Genomic DNA, 13,411 nt, shown 5'->3' with positions numbered 1-13,411 from the left:
TTTGTTCAAAAGTTTAAGCAGACTAAACCGAATTCGCAGAGAAGTTTGTAATTTGGTGATAAAAATTCTCATAGAACCTTTTGGGTCATTATTTTGTGTGCCATTATTTCATACCTTCAAGCTTTGAACAGGGGACAGTTCTTCTGGGGCCAGTTTGTTCTTTTCGTTAACACCTTCCTCTATAACTGAACAAAAGGCGAGAGAATTTTTTTTCCGCAGTAAAAAAGCGGGCTATAAGCGTTTCTGCATTCTTTAAGCTACTGATTTTGTTATTTGTCTTTTCTGTTAGGCTGACTGGTTTTTGACAGTCATTGGTATTGACTGGTTTTTAACAAGTGATCAAAATTACTTGTGAACATCAAATTTCCCCAGCATACGCCTAATTAATTGAATCAGTACAGGCTTCTAGATTTTGCATTGATGGAGAAATCGATTGCTTTAATTTTTCCTATTGAATTGTGAAACTTGAGAAACTTACGTGAAAACGCGGCGAAACTTTTTACTAGTGAGCCATTCAGATATCAAATTCAACTAAAAATTTTTCAAAGCAGATATAATTTTCGTTTGCATCTTGTATCATTCAAGAATGGAGTAATTGTGCTCTTTTTCAGAGCTGTTGACAAATCATTATAGGGAAGTAGATAAAAGAAGACATTTAGAATTTAGGGGTAGAGCAAAGTCGACCTTTCAATCTCATCGCAGTTTTCAACTACTTCCGATAGCGTAATAAGTTCTAGTTTTTGTCCAATTTATTCCAAAAATCAATCGTAAAAGAATCATTTTAATCGCCCCAAAACTCCACTGCTTTGAGGAGCTCTCTGTTTAGTCTCACGCATCTCTCAAATTCGACTGGCGATGGGAAATCAAGTTCTAGTGATTTTAGTAACTCCGAAGTAAATTTTTTTTCAAAACTGCTTCTTAAATAATATAAGCTGTTTTTGCAAAAGTTTTGGTTACTGAGAGAGGATTTCTCCAGTCCAAATCAAAGACTCCAAGTTGTATTGATGTGCTATCTTTTGGCAATCCGAGGGCTTTTGAATGTATTGTTGCTTTTTGTTTTTGTAAGATAGTTTTGCACATTTCTCCTTGACTTTTTGAAACGGGATAAAGAGGTAACGCAGAATACATTTAGTTGAATAAAATTCCCTCGCCTGTTTAAGTTGGGTTTATTTAAGTTCGTAACTGTGCTGAAGTCGTTGAAAAGGCCCGACTGAACTCAGAGCGCACAGTTCTCTAGAAAAGTCATAAGTTTTGAAGTTGTGCAAGTGGTCTTGCTGAACCATGGCGTTTTTTATGTTGATTTTTGAAGGTAAATTTATTGATAATCTATATGAGAACACAATAAGGAGTCCTGAATTTGGAATACTATTTTGCTTGTTTTTCCCGAATTTTTGAAATAAATTCTCGAGTTTTTTTAAGTTCAGGGCCCAAAAACCTTTCAATGCTTGCGCGTTGGTTAATGGCCAATCATAAGTGCACAAGTTTTGACATTAGCATGAAAAAATTACGCGATTTCTCTAAAAAATTTTGGCTTTTTTGGCTTTAAACTTGTTGACAAAAACATTTTTGTCGTCTTGCCTGTTTGTCCATAACCTTTCAGGCTAATTGTCTTGTATTTTTTTTTGGAAAAAATGCATTCATTCCGAAGACTTTAGCTCTCAAAGGCCGGAAAATTTTTTAAAAAATTTTAGAGCAAAAATTGGTGCGTTTGATCATGTTTTCTTTCCTTTTTTGAGTTTTTCTCATATGAGTATAAAATTGAAGTTAGTATCTGTTCATAGGTTTCTTATGCAAGTTAGTTTCTTTTGTTTGTGGTATATGTTTTGGTATTTTTAAAAGAAGCAAGAAATAAGAGTAATTGCTCGCCGCTTTTCGGTGATTGTGACCTTTAGGGCCCTATGGAACTTATTATATGCTATTATTATTTTTCTGCATATTCGAGGTTTTTGCAGAGTCTGCAAATTCGAGTCTAGCTGGAAATAATCTATTGGTAAGCTGGTTAAGTGGAAGAATGTTTTGTTCTTTGTAGACTTGTCCTCTGTGTCTCTGAGGATATACTCACATTTCTTTTTTATTTCGTGTCAATGAGAAATGAAAATGCTTTTTTGGTCAAGAGGAAATGTTCAAAAGGGGAAGAAACAATTTAAAGAGTGAATGTAATTCACATTGATTTAGGGTTGATTGAAACACCGGTCTTTAAACCAATTCACGGTTTTTTAGGAGACAGGTTTTTTTTACGTAGAGCAGGTTGACGTTTTTCACTGTTTTTGCGGTAAGCTTTTAACAAAAGATTTTAATAGTTCTGTATTTGCAGGTGTTTGAACCACTGAAAGGCTGCTATTTTTTATGCTCAGGTTAATATTTACAATAAAACTTCAGTGATCAGTAGAACAGAACTTTAAAAGAGATAAAAAAATAGATAAGTCTTTGGTCTAATTGTTCCGACCCCTCTTGAGGGGGGAGGAACTATATACTCAAATGGGTTTTTTTGTTCAGTCAATTTTCGCCGATCGATATATTCATCTTAGAGGGTTGAGACTGGTATCATTAGAAAGCTCGTCCAGCGTAGAATATGGAATTAAAAAGATTTTTTAAATTTTCATTTTCTACAGGGAGTTATCGAGGTTTAAACTTCTGAGAAAAGTAGAGTGAATTCACGTTGTTTTATTCACATTTTCCAAAATTTTTGCCTAAATTTTCGTCAATTTTGCTAAAATTTGTTAAAATTTTTAGGAATAGTATCGTTGATTTCTTTTCTAAAGACTAACAAGCATTGTTGATTGTTCTGATTTAATTTTTTGATCAAAATCTCTGGATAAATATTTCAAAATTCAGCTTGTTTCATCAAAAACAGCACGAAAAAAGCTACTTTTGTCCACCTTAATTCTAGTTGCCGGCAGTAAACCCCCAAACAACACTAATAGGGTCTTTGTAGACTCAGAAAGGGGCTATTACAACTAATTGATTTTTTTGTCACAAACTCCGGCTAAATATTTCACAAAATTCAGACTTTTTCAAAAAAACAGCACGAAATAAGTTTCTTTTGTCCACTCTGATTAAATTTGCAGGAAGTGCACACCCAAACACCACTAACACAATCTTTGTAGACTGAAAATGGGGCTAATTCCACTTCAACTTCCGCTGAGAGTGCTCTGTAATTAAAACTTTGCCGTTTTTTGATAACTTTACTCCTTGATTATCAAAAATGCACAATTTATTTTTGAGTTTTCAACTAACAAATTATCTATATCTACAACATTCAAAAAATCAATTGTTCCTAAGTGACAGTAAGCAATAGCAGGGCTAGTTTTGGGCCAATCTTGGACTGGTACAATCCAAAAAAAATTCAGATTGTAATCAGTCGGTCTTTTTTTGAAAAAAGAAATTTTTTAATAATAAAGAACAGAACATATCAAATCAAAGCTCAGGAGTGATAGATCCAATTGGCTTCCTAAGCAGCTCCAAGTTAATGCATTTAGTTTTCACTTAAAAGTTATTGATCGTTTCGATTTTTAAAAATATTTGATTTTTAAATAAATTATGGCTTAATGATCTTTTCCTCTATTTTTTCCTAATTTGGTCAACTTGTAGTTTATTGTCAGCAAAGAAAGAATGCTTCATAATTCTATTGATTTCAAATTTAGTATCCATTGCGTTTTTAAGGCTGAAGTTATTGTTTTCTGGCTTTGATACTACTAGATTTCAGATTTTTTTATTTTTAGATTTTTGCCAGTTTTTCACGTTTTCTAGTCATATTATCACATTATTGACAGATCTCATATCACATTATTAGCGTTCAAGATAAAACACAATTGAACATAATAAAATACTGAAAGATATAGATTATCGTTTTATCGGCCTCGACACTTCTTTCCTGGAGAAATTAATTGAATTTTTAAATTTTTTCTTTAACTGTCATTTTACTTTGTCGTTTTGGTCGTATGAAATTTCCTGTATAGTGATAGGTTTCACTGGATTTTCATTGATGAACAGATGAGTCGATATTCTGATTTTAGTAAATAGCTGATGGCTTTCATGACTTTAAAAAAATCGTTTTCCAAAACTGAAAAAAAAAACTTTTTTAACTTCCCAAGTTTGTTCCTTTTATTTTTCTTTTTGTTACCTAATCTCGTTATTTAAAGGTCAAATATGACATTATGGGTGTCACGGGAAGGTGTCGAAAGGGATTGATTTCCCAAAATCTTTTTTAAGAGTGCGTTATGACCTTACTGACTTCGACACCGGTTCTTCACAAAAATTAAATTAATTTCATTTCGATATATTCATCTTAGAGGTTTGAGACTGGTATCATTAGAAAGCTCGTCCAGCGTAGAATATGGAATTAAAAAGATTTTTTAAATTTTCATTTTCTACAGGGAGTTATCGAGGTTTAAACTTCTGAGAAAAGTAGAGTGAATTCACGTTGTCTTTATTCACATTTTCCAAAGTTTTTGCCTAAATTTTCGTCAATTTTGCTAAAATTTGTTAAAATTTTTAGGAATAGTATCGTCGATTTCTTTTTTAAAGACTAACAAGCATTGTTGATTATTCTGATTTAATTTTTTGATCAAAAACTCTGGATAAATATTTCAAAATTCAGCTTTTTTCATCAAAAACAGCACGAAAAAAGCTACTTTTGTCCACCTTAATTCTATTTGCCGGCAGTAAACCCCCAAACAACACTAATACGGTCTTTGTAGACTCAGAAAGGGGCTATTACTACTTCAACTAATTGGTTTTTTTATTGTCACAAATTCCGGCTAAATATTTCACAAAATTCAGACTTTTTCAAAAAAACAGCACGAAATAAGTTTCTTTTATCCACTCTGATTAAATTTGCAGGAAGTGCACACCCAAACACCACTTACACAATCTTTGTAGACTGAAAATGGACATATCTTTGGATATAATTTTGCTTCGAATAAAATCAAAATTATTACATACTTTTGCCCTTTCCTCTTCTTTTTCTACTTGTTACCTAGTCTCACTAATAAATGGCCACATACTACATTATCGGTATTTGAAGAAGGCGCAAACGACTATATTTTGAGGGCCAAAATATGGGTTGACGGTTTTGAGAGCGTTTTCTTGCAAGTTTCAATTGAATTTTTGTTTTTTGTTTTTTTTGTTGCTCTTTTTAGCCGCTTAAAAAAATGAAAAAGAACAGGTCATAATGCCCTTCCATAGAAACATTGGTAGTTTTAAACTTTTGGGATATTTTACTTGATTTCAAATGGTTTTCATTACTTTGAAGTTAATGGTTTTAAAAAGAATAAGCGAATTTTTTAACTTTACTGATTTTTTCTTTTTTGTCTAATTGTTACCAAACCTTTTATGGACTGGTCCATATCTTTTCTGGTGATTTATAAGTTATTTTGTTTAGTTTTAGGTTTATCTGATGGTATGTTGACTTTGTTATTAAATTTCGTTTTTTAAAACGGACATAAATTTTTTGATGTAATTAATGTTTGTTGTTGTTGTTGTTGTTGTTGTTTGATTTTGCTGTTCGTGTTGACTCGCTTTCTTAATATTGGCGTATCACAGCAATCTAATGCTTCAATTTTTACTCCACTGAGTTATTTGCTTGAGAGGCTATCTTATCGTTCACACACAATTTTTTTTGAAAAATACTTGGGCTTTTTTTGGTTTTTTGGGATTCCCAAAAATAATGTTTTGGTTTTTCTATCTGTTCCTCATTTGGTAGACAATTATTTCAAAATTGTGGATGGGTGGGGTCGTAACCTTATGTGCCATCGCACATTGCAGAGCCGCCTTGTTAATAGTTGGTTTCATTGGACTTCTGATGAGGAATATATGAATCTATTTGTTACTTCCAATTCAAGCACTGATTTTTAACGACCTTGACGCGAATTGTTTTCGAAAATTTTCTGTGAGTTGTGCGAATTTTTTGTTGTACTTTTCCCCCTCTGTTAGTCTTTTTAATGACAGTTCTTTCTGAGACGCAGTTATAATCGGATTGAAAATGATAAACAATTATGTTCCGAACTTAGACTTCTCGCGAGTTTTTTTAAAATATTTTTTTTTTGGCATTGTCGTCATTGTCGAAGTAGTTTCCTCTTTCAAACATTGTTTTTAACTCTTTAAAACATTGTCTGTGTTCAGGCTTTACGCAGTTTTTAAACTGTATGCTTCTGCATGGAGCATTGTTTTCTCTACGATGCGTTTAAAAAGGTGTGCTCATTTGTAATTTTAAGTGTGAGAACTCCGACATGAGTAGGTTTACTTATTAAAACAACTCTAATCAAACATCACTATGTCAGGAAATCAAAAAGTCAAATTTTTATCTTCATTTGTTTGCTGATAATTTTAAATAATTAGATGACTCGGATACACAAAAAGAGACGCCTAGCTTGCTATTGAGCTTCCCTGTATCTATTTTTGTCTATACAATTTAATTAAACATCCAAAGCAAGTGACCACCCCATACTTTCTCTGTGAAGAATCCTTGGAGTTCAGCATTTTATTACTTAGTTACTATTATGTTTTATGCCAAAATCAGACGTAGCAATTATTCCCCCTCGCGTAGGGAATTACTTGCAACTTTTTTGAACAAAGTTATTTACTTTTTATGTTAACTAAACTTGGCTTTTAAACTTCCACAAGCTACTGTGTCTAATGCACATGTTCAAAATAAGTCTTGCACTTGTGTTTTCAAACAACCTACTTAATGGTCGCCAAATGGTGGAATCCTAAATGCGCTTTTCCTCACAAACAAGTGGTGCTTGTGTTGCATATGCGTCACCTTATAGACACGATACAATTTATCTGTAATACGCTAAATAAAGCCTATGAAATAAGCGAGATCAAAAACTATAAATAATGCCCATAGATGGCGGCGTTTTCAGACTGGAACCCAATATTTCATTTAAGGCTGAGTAAGAACAGTTATTATTTCAGTGATCTATCTGAGGTTTTGATAATATTCAGGAAAATTTTGTTTTTTAGTTCTTATAATACTTTTAATTAAGGAAAGATTCATATTCGCACAAGTCTAACGCGCGAAACACCCAATCGAACGCTGACTCTAACATTGTAAGATCCTGGAAGACTATTGCAAGATCATAAATAATCAGACCAGGGTTTTGCTGGAAATCGTGCAAGGTAAACGTTTTTTTGCGAGTCTCTCACAATAACCGTCTAAATTTTGCATACGGCCTGCAAATTTCTGTCTGAATTTCGTATTTAGCTTGCAGATAACTGTTGCTTACCGAGAATTCAACAAAAAAGCTCTCAAAATTCCAGAGGAGCGAAATCAATAGCAGCGTTGCTGACAATTGTGTAAAACAAACGTTTAGCCCTTCAACAAGACCAATATTTTTTGAAACTTGAGAACTCTCAGTGAAATGGCGATAGAGAAATTAGAATACAAAGTACTTAAAAACAATGTTTTACTTGAATAAAAAACAAGAACTCAACACGAACGTATCCCATCCCGACCTTAAGCCCATTAGACCACATCCCTTTATGACTGTTCAGGTAGAGGTCATAATTTTCCTCATGAAAACACAGTCACAGTTATTTTTGTGACCAAAACTGATTTTTGCCTTCGGACTATTTAATAAGAATTGAATTTCTCCCACATGTATATGACAATAACGAAACGAAATGAGCACATTTTATTCATTTAAAAAAACACTAACAGGTGTGGACGTTTGGCGTAACTCTCGTATCTTTTTAAAACGCTATGAGAAAATAAATTAAAGTAAAAAACAGGTTCTTTAAATACAAGTTCTCTGATGATTACACTGTTCTGCAATATCAAACTGTATGGAAAATGGTTGACAAGATTTTCAATTTTACGCAAAGTCATTTCTCAGCATTTGTCAAGATGATTATAAGTTTAATGTTGGAATTTCATTTAAGCAAAAACAGAAATGAATAATTTTTTGAGCGCAGTGGTATGAACAAAGCAAAAGATAAGTTCGTGGTTTAAATTTGCTCGAAGAAAGGGCCCACAAAGTTTGGACAAAACCGGATGTTATAACAATTATGAAAAATTAGTTTTTATGTTTCCCGCAGATTCCGCAATGTTCTTCAAATGAAAGTGGCGTAAAATTTGTCAACCATAATAACATATTGGGGCAATCAAGAGATACTATTCTTTCGCTATTCCAATTTAATTTGTTGTTTATGAGAAATTTTTGATGGAAAATAGCACGCAGACAAAAAATCAAGATTGATTAAAACTTTGAAATTTGCAAACAAATTTCAGGAATATTCACGTTTCTCGATAAACGCCAGAAGTTCTCAGTGACTTCAAGCAGAGTCACGTAACCTATACTTAATTGACCACTAATTTTGAATTCTGTTCAATCTTTGCTGGAAAACGTTTTCCAAAAAAGCGAACTTCTTAAAGTTTCTCTGTAGTGGAATTGTTTCCACACAGAGCTTTAAGTTGACACAACATGTTAGACTGGGATGCCATCAGAAAAGTTGAAATACGTATGAATAAAAAAGTGAGGCTGGTTGGACCCGAGTTAGTTCTCAGAAAATTTGGTCTCTGTTTAAATTCCCATTTTTATTTTTCTTTCGAAGTGTGTGCCTCTTTCCTGTGACTTGAAAGTACTCTTTCACATCGAACATAAAGTCCACCAGTTCCATCACTGTGAGAGTGCTGAAGCCCAAATAAAGGCCCAGCAGACCGCCAAAGTTGCCCACAACCTGAAGTATAAGTTATATGGCCGATGAAGTCAGTGGAGAAAATATGGCATTAATCGAGAGCCGCGCTGTGGTTCGAGATCTCTGCCAGAATGTCAGTGTGACTTTAGCAAGATCACGTAACCTTGCTTGAAGAACGTATTTTCCACGTTTTAAAATCTGGAATACAATATTCTAGCATTGCAAGATCTGAATTTTCAAAACTTGCACGCTCGTGCTTTTAATGGTTAATTAAAATACATTCATTTAATCACCACAAGAAATTCGCAACTATTCAAATTTGGGCTTGCGGAAAGTTTGCCGGTTTTAAAAAGTTGTAGTTATATGAAAAAAATTGTTTTATTTTGAATTATTTTGCAGAAAAGAATATGTATTAGAGATGCAAGTAATGGTCCTCTCTAACATCCTCGAGGAAAATGACTGCGTTCATACCCGCGGGTCTGCATTTCTTAGTAGTGCTACAAAAATCATATATGATGTCATACAAGTGATTAACTTTTTGTAATGCGATCCTTGTATGACTTCAAAAATTTCAAACTAATATTATAACTTTATAAATTAACACTAAATTAAATTAACATTAAAATTAAATTAAATTAATAATTACCTAGAATCAAATATGACCCAGTACGACTACTAAGAATTTTGCTTGACGACGATCAATAACTTTTTGTATTGAAATCTAAACAGGGAGATTACTATTTAAGGACGAGAAACTTGACGCTGCTACCAAATTTTGATAGCTTATACAGTCTCTTTTAAACTTTTGACTCAGGGCGTGTTAGTAACCTTAACGAAAGTGTAAACTGGCTTGTCTGTGATTGTGAACTGAGAATGGTCCAGGAAGTATACGGTGAAAGTGCCGAATGTCTTCCGGAGGTCATTGATCGCATCCAGAGTATCGTTTTTCTGGTCTCGTGCAAACTTTTCCAAAGCTTAAAACAGACAATGACAACATTTTGTATTAGAGTTCAAAAATCCTGGGAAAACTTGGATAGAAGCTATTTTACCCATGTCTTTCATGTTTCTTTTCAATTTAAGAAGCAAATTTACAAATTTGAACTGATTGCCAATGTTATAGCACTTGACTGATAACCGGGGGTTACTTAACGTACTGTGGCGTTGGGATTTCGAACTTTTTCTCCAGGACATAGTTGGACATGGAGCTTACCTGTGATCATGTAGTCGATGGACTGGTCTTTCAGTTTGTCGTGGAAGAGAGAAGCGAATCTGGCGATGGATCTGTTGGTTGGCCACTCAAGACTGGTGGCTGAGATGTCATATGTATGTCGTACACACTCCAGAGGACAGTCACAACCTATGAAGGTCATTATAACACGTAATTGCTCTGCATTTTTGAGAAAAAATGTGAGATATTTATGATAGGCCCATTCTTGTTCATACTATTCCAAACTTTCTAGAGGGTATCCAGAGCAATGAGTAATATCATTTGGAAACTCATCATTTTTGCAATCCAAAACGCTTCAAGAAGTCAGTCGTCTTCGTAAGAAAAATTGTCAAGATAAGAAAGTTCTTGACTAATTTAGTTCGATCTAAGATAATTTTGACTACTTTCAACTACTCTCTTCTCACTTTCGGTCAGTTTGCATTTATACTATTTGTTATACCGGGATCCGATTTTTCACCCGATCAAATGGTCGCAACCCGACAGCTGAGATTACATAATTCGGATCTCTGCAAAGCTTAGAGGGCATATAGCTTCTACTCCCCAGGCGCACGTGCTTCATTTTACATAGTAACGTGCTATAAAATATTACATAAATTGTAATTGGGGGCATAAAAACACTGGGTGCCAAAACGGAATAGATCCCACCATTCAAATAATTTTCGATTAAAAAATTGAGCAACTAAATTCTTATAATCGAGCATTTTGAGCTTTGAAGGCATCCCAGTGAAGAACACGCAATTTTTTTTTTTGCAAATTTTGGAGCCTAAAATTCATTTTCCTAAAAATTTTGTATAATTTATGTTCCGAAGAAAATGAGGAAAATCAACATTTTAATTCATCCCCAGTGATTGTGGAATTTTTATCGTGTAAGATATGAGCAAATCTTACACGATAAAAATTCCTCTTATCAGAACTTACACGATAAAAATTCTGTTAAGAGGAATTTTTATCGTGTAAGATCTTATAAGACATCTTATAAGATAAACATTCCTCTTACCAGAATTTCTTACCAGAAGATCTGATAAGAAGGAAATTTTATCGTCTAAGATCTGATAAGACGGAATTTTAATCGTGTAAGATCTTATAGGACATGTTTTAATGATTTCAATATAACTGTATAACGTAGTCAAGTTCCTATGAAAGTAAAAAATCGGTCAACTAACCAACTATGAAACAAAAAAAAATGAGTGTTGATTCTGTTTTGGCGGCAGTTTTGTTGTGAGTGTTAACTGGGTACTTTGACTAAATTTAGCAGTCCAAGATAGTTTCGGTCTTTGAAAAAAAATTTTCAGCCTAGTTTGATAATCAGCGCTTCAGAGAAAGCCCTTGCCACTGGAATAACCTTTTTTACAATATCTTATAAGTCTTAAAGGACAGTATAAGATACTTTTCTCTTTGTTGCTCTGACGCTTAAGTTTTGCATGTTGTAGCTTTTCGGCTACTGCTTGAAAGCAACTCTGAATTGTCTTCAATTTGATGAGCATGCCATACTTCAAGAACTTTTAGAGTCATAGCTTTCCAAATGTATATTGTGTAAGGAAATTTTTATCGTGTAAGATCTGATAAGACGGAAATTTTATCGTGTATGATCTGATAAGACGGAATTTTTATCGTGTAAGATCTGATAAGACGGAATATTTATCGTGTAAGAACTTATAAGAGGAACTTTTATGAAGCAAGAACCTATAAAAGGAATTTTTATCGTATAAGATCTGAGAAACGTCTTATCAGATCTGATAAGAAGATGCATCCTCTTACAGGCTATTAGCATGATGGTTTTGTCAGAAATTTGTCAGATTATACACGATAAAAACTCCAGAATCACTGGGGATGTTTGTTCCGTTTTGCACTTTTAAGCTTACATTCTTGTCTATTTTGAGCATATTGGTCAGCTTGCTGCTTTACAATTAATCATTCATTTGAAATCTGTCTTCATTTAGTTGCTTGTTTTTTTGCAGTTTCTGAAAAAAGCGACTCGATGGATCTCAAAAAAAAAATAAATCATAGCTCACAGAAATCAATTTTAAAGACACTTTTACGTCCCGTATCCCAAATAATAGATCACTGTCAACTGTTATTATATATGGCTTATTATATATATATATATATATATATATATATATATATATATGTATATATATATATATATATATATATATATATATATACCCAATAAATTGTAAGAAACATCACGATTGTTAATTTTGTTTGAAGATTTGGCTAAATTCAATGGCTTTTGACGTTTTTGATTTTTATAATTTTTGAAAAACCCCCTTCTTAAAATCGAATTTTGGTTGGTATAATTTGTTCGGTTGTGATAGTATCATTTCAAGTCTCACGGGCCGCTGAGGCATGGCCATGGCCCGCGAGGCATGGCCAAACGCGCTAAATTCGCAGCTCTTTAATAGTAAAGTGGGGGTTTATTTCTGTGTGGATTTTTTTCCGTGGGGGTTTATTTCCGCAACCGTATTGAAAAAGTAAAAAGTAACCATTTTTGTTGAAAAATTGATATATGTATTCGTTCATGTTTCCAAACATTCTGTCGTTTCTACTTATCATTAGATTTAAAATGGCCAATGCTATGGATTTCAATTGCTAACGTAAGTTGAATTGCAACTCAAGGAAAAATGAATCTGCCTCATTTCTTCTAGGTTTCTGCGCCATGGATAATCACTTATTAAACTGGTTTTTCATTAGTTTTTGTGCAGATTTTTTTGTTTTTGCAGGTTTTTGCTTCGTTTCCTTGGAGATTTGTTTTTGCATAGATTAGCAGATTCCCCTGTTTTGTTTTGGAGTAACTTCTAGTCTCGCATATGATCTGAGCACAGATATTTTCTCAAACTTTTGAATATCAGAAAAGATTAGTTCTACTATTATTAGAACTATTCCATTAAATTTAACTCAGATTGACTTGACTCATAATTTTACTCAAAAAATGCAGTTGGCGATCAATTCGATATTAGAAGAACTGTATGTCCGTTTATCAACAAAAAAACTACATCATGTTGTTGAAAGTATAATGTTAATTGTTTAAAGTATGGAAAGATATACGTACCTCATCCACGTGCTGATTTAGATCTTGGTTATTTATGAAATGAGTGAATGCAACAAGGAGCTAACACGTGCTATTTATACTAGATTTGTCCCCAACTTTTCATATTGTTATGTGTGATATGATGACCCTTGATCTTTTAGAGAAGTAAATTATCAGAGTAAATAACTAGTTAAGATCGGATGTCATAAGAAGTCAAGGAAGTTATAAATTAAAGGTGATCACCATGAATGTAAAAGTGCGGTAATTTGGGGTAATAAATATGGACTGAATTTCGTGTCAATCGCCACAGTTGTCAACCATTATTTCTAATTTAACTAATCGATTACAAGATTTGTCTCTGCGTTCCCATTAACCGACAGGTTATGGGCCCAGAGCTTTTCTAAGTTAAGTAATCAGCCCCCATCGTAAATAGAAAAACGTTGTTGCTGCGCCTCTTTGCTACATAAGAGGATCGCTGAAATCACTGGGGGAGGAAGACAGAGAAGACA

At 33.4% G+C, this 13,411-nt stretch overlaps 1 protein-coding gene across 1 annotated transcript; it reads right to left on the bottom strand.

Moving 5' to 3' along the window:
- Positions 1 to 8,440: 8,440 nt before the first annotated feature.
- Positions 8,441 to 12,958, bottom strand: LOC142345377 (acid-sensing ion channel 4-B-like). Its single transcript, XM_075397411.1, has 4 exons — positions 12,924 to 12,958; positions 9,851 to 9,997; positions 9,469 to 9,614; positions 8,441 to 8,682 (listed from the first exon to the last, which is right to left on the bottom strand). Exons 2-4 carry the CDS (start codon positions 9,858 to 9,860, stop codon positions 8,506 to 8,508), a joined length of 333 nt encoding a protein of 110 aa, XP_075253526.1. The 5' UTR covers positions 9,861 to 9,997; positions 12,924 to 12,958; the 3' UTR covers positions 8,441 to 8,505.
- Between the last annotated feature and the right edge of the window lie 453 nt (positions 12,959 to 13,411).

Source organism: Convolutriloba macropyga, chromosome 9 (assembly GCF_964194025.1).
Source record: "Convolutriloba macropyga chromosome 9, txConMacr16.3, whole genome shotgun sequence".
Classification (NCBI taxonomy): Eukaryota; Metazoa; Xenacoelomorpha; order Acoela; family Convolutidae; genus Convolutriloba; species Convolutriloba macropyga.
Note: the sequence above shows the minus strand (reverse complement) of the source record. Positions and strands in the feature narration are given on the sequence as shown.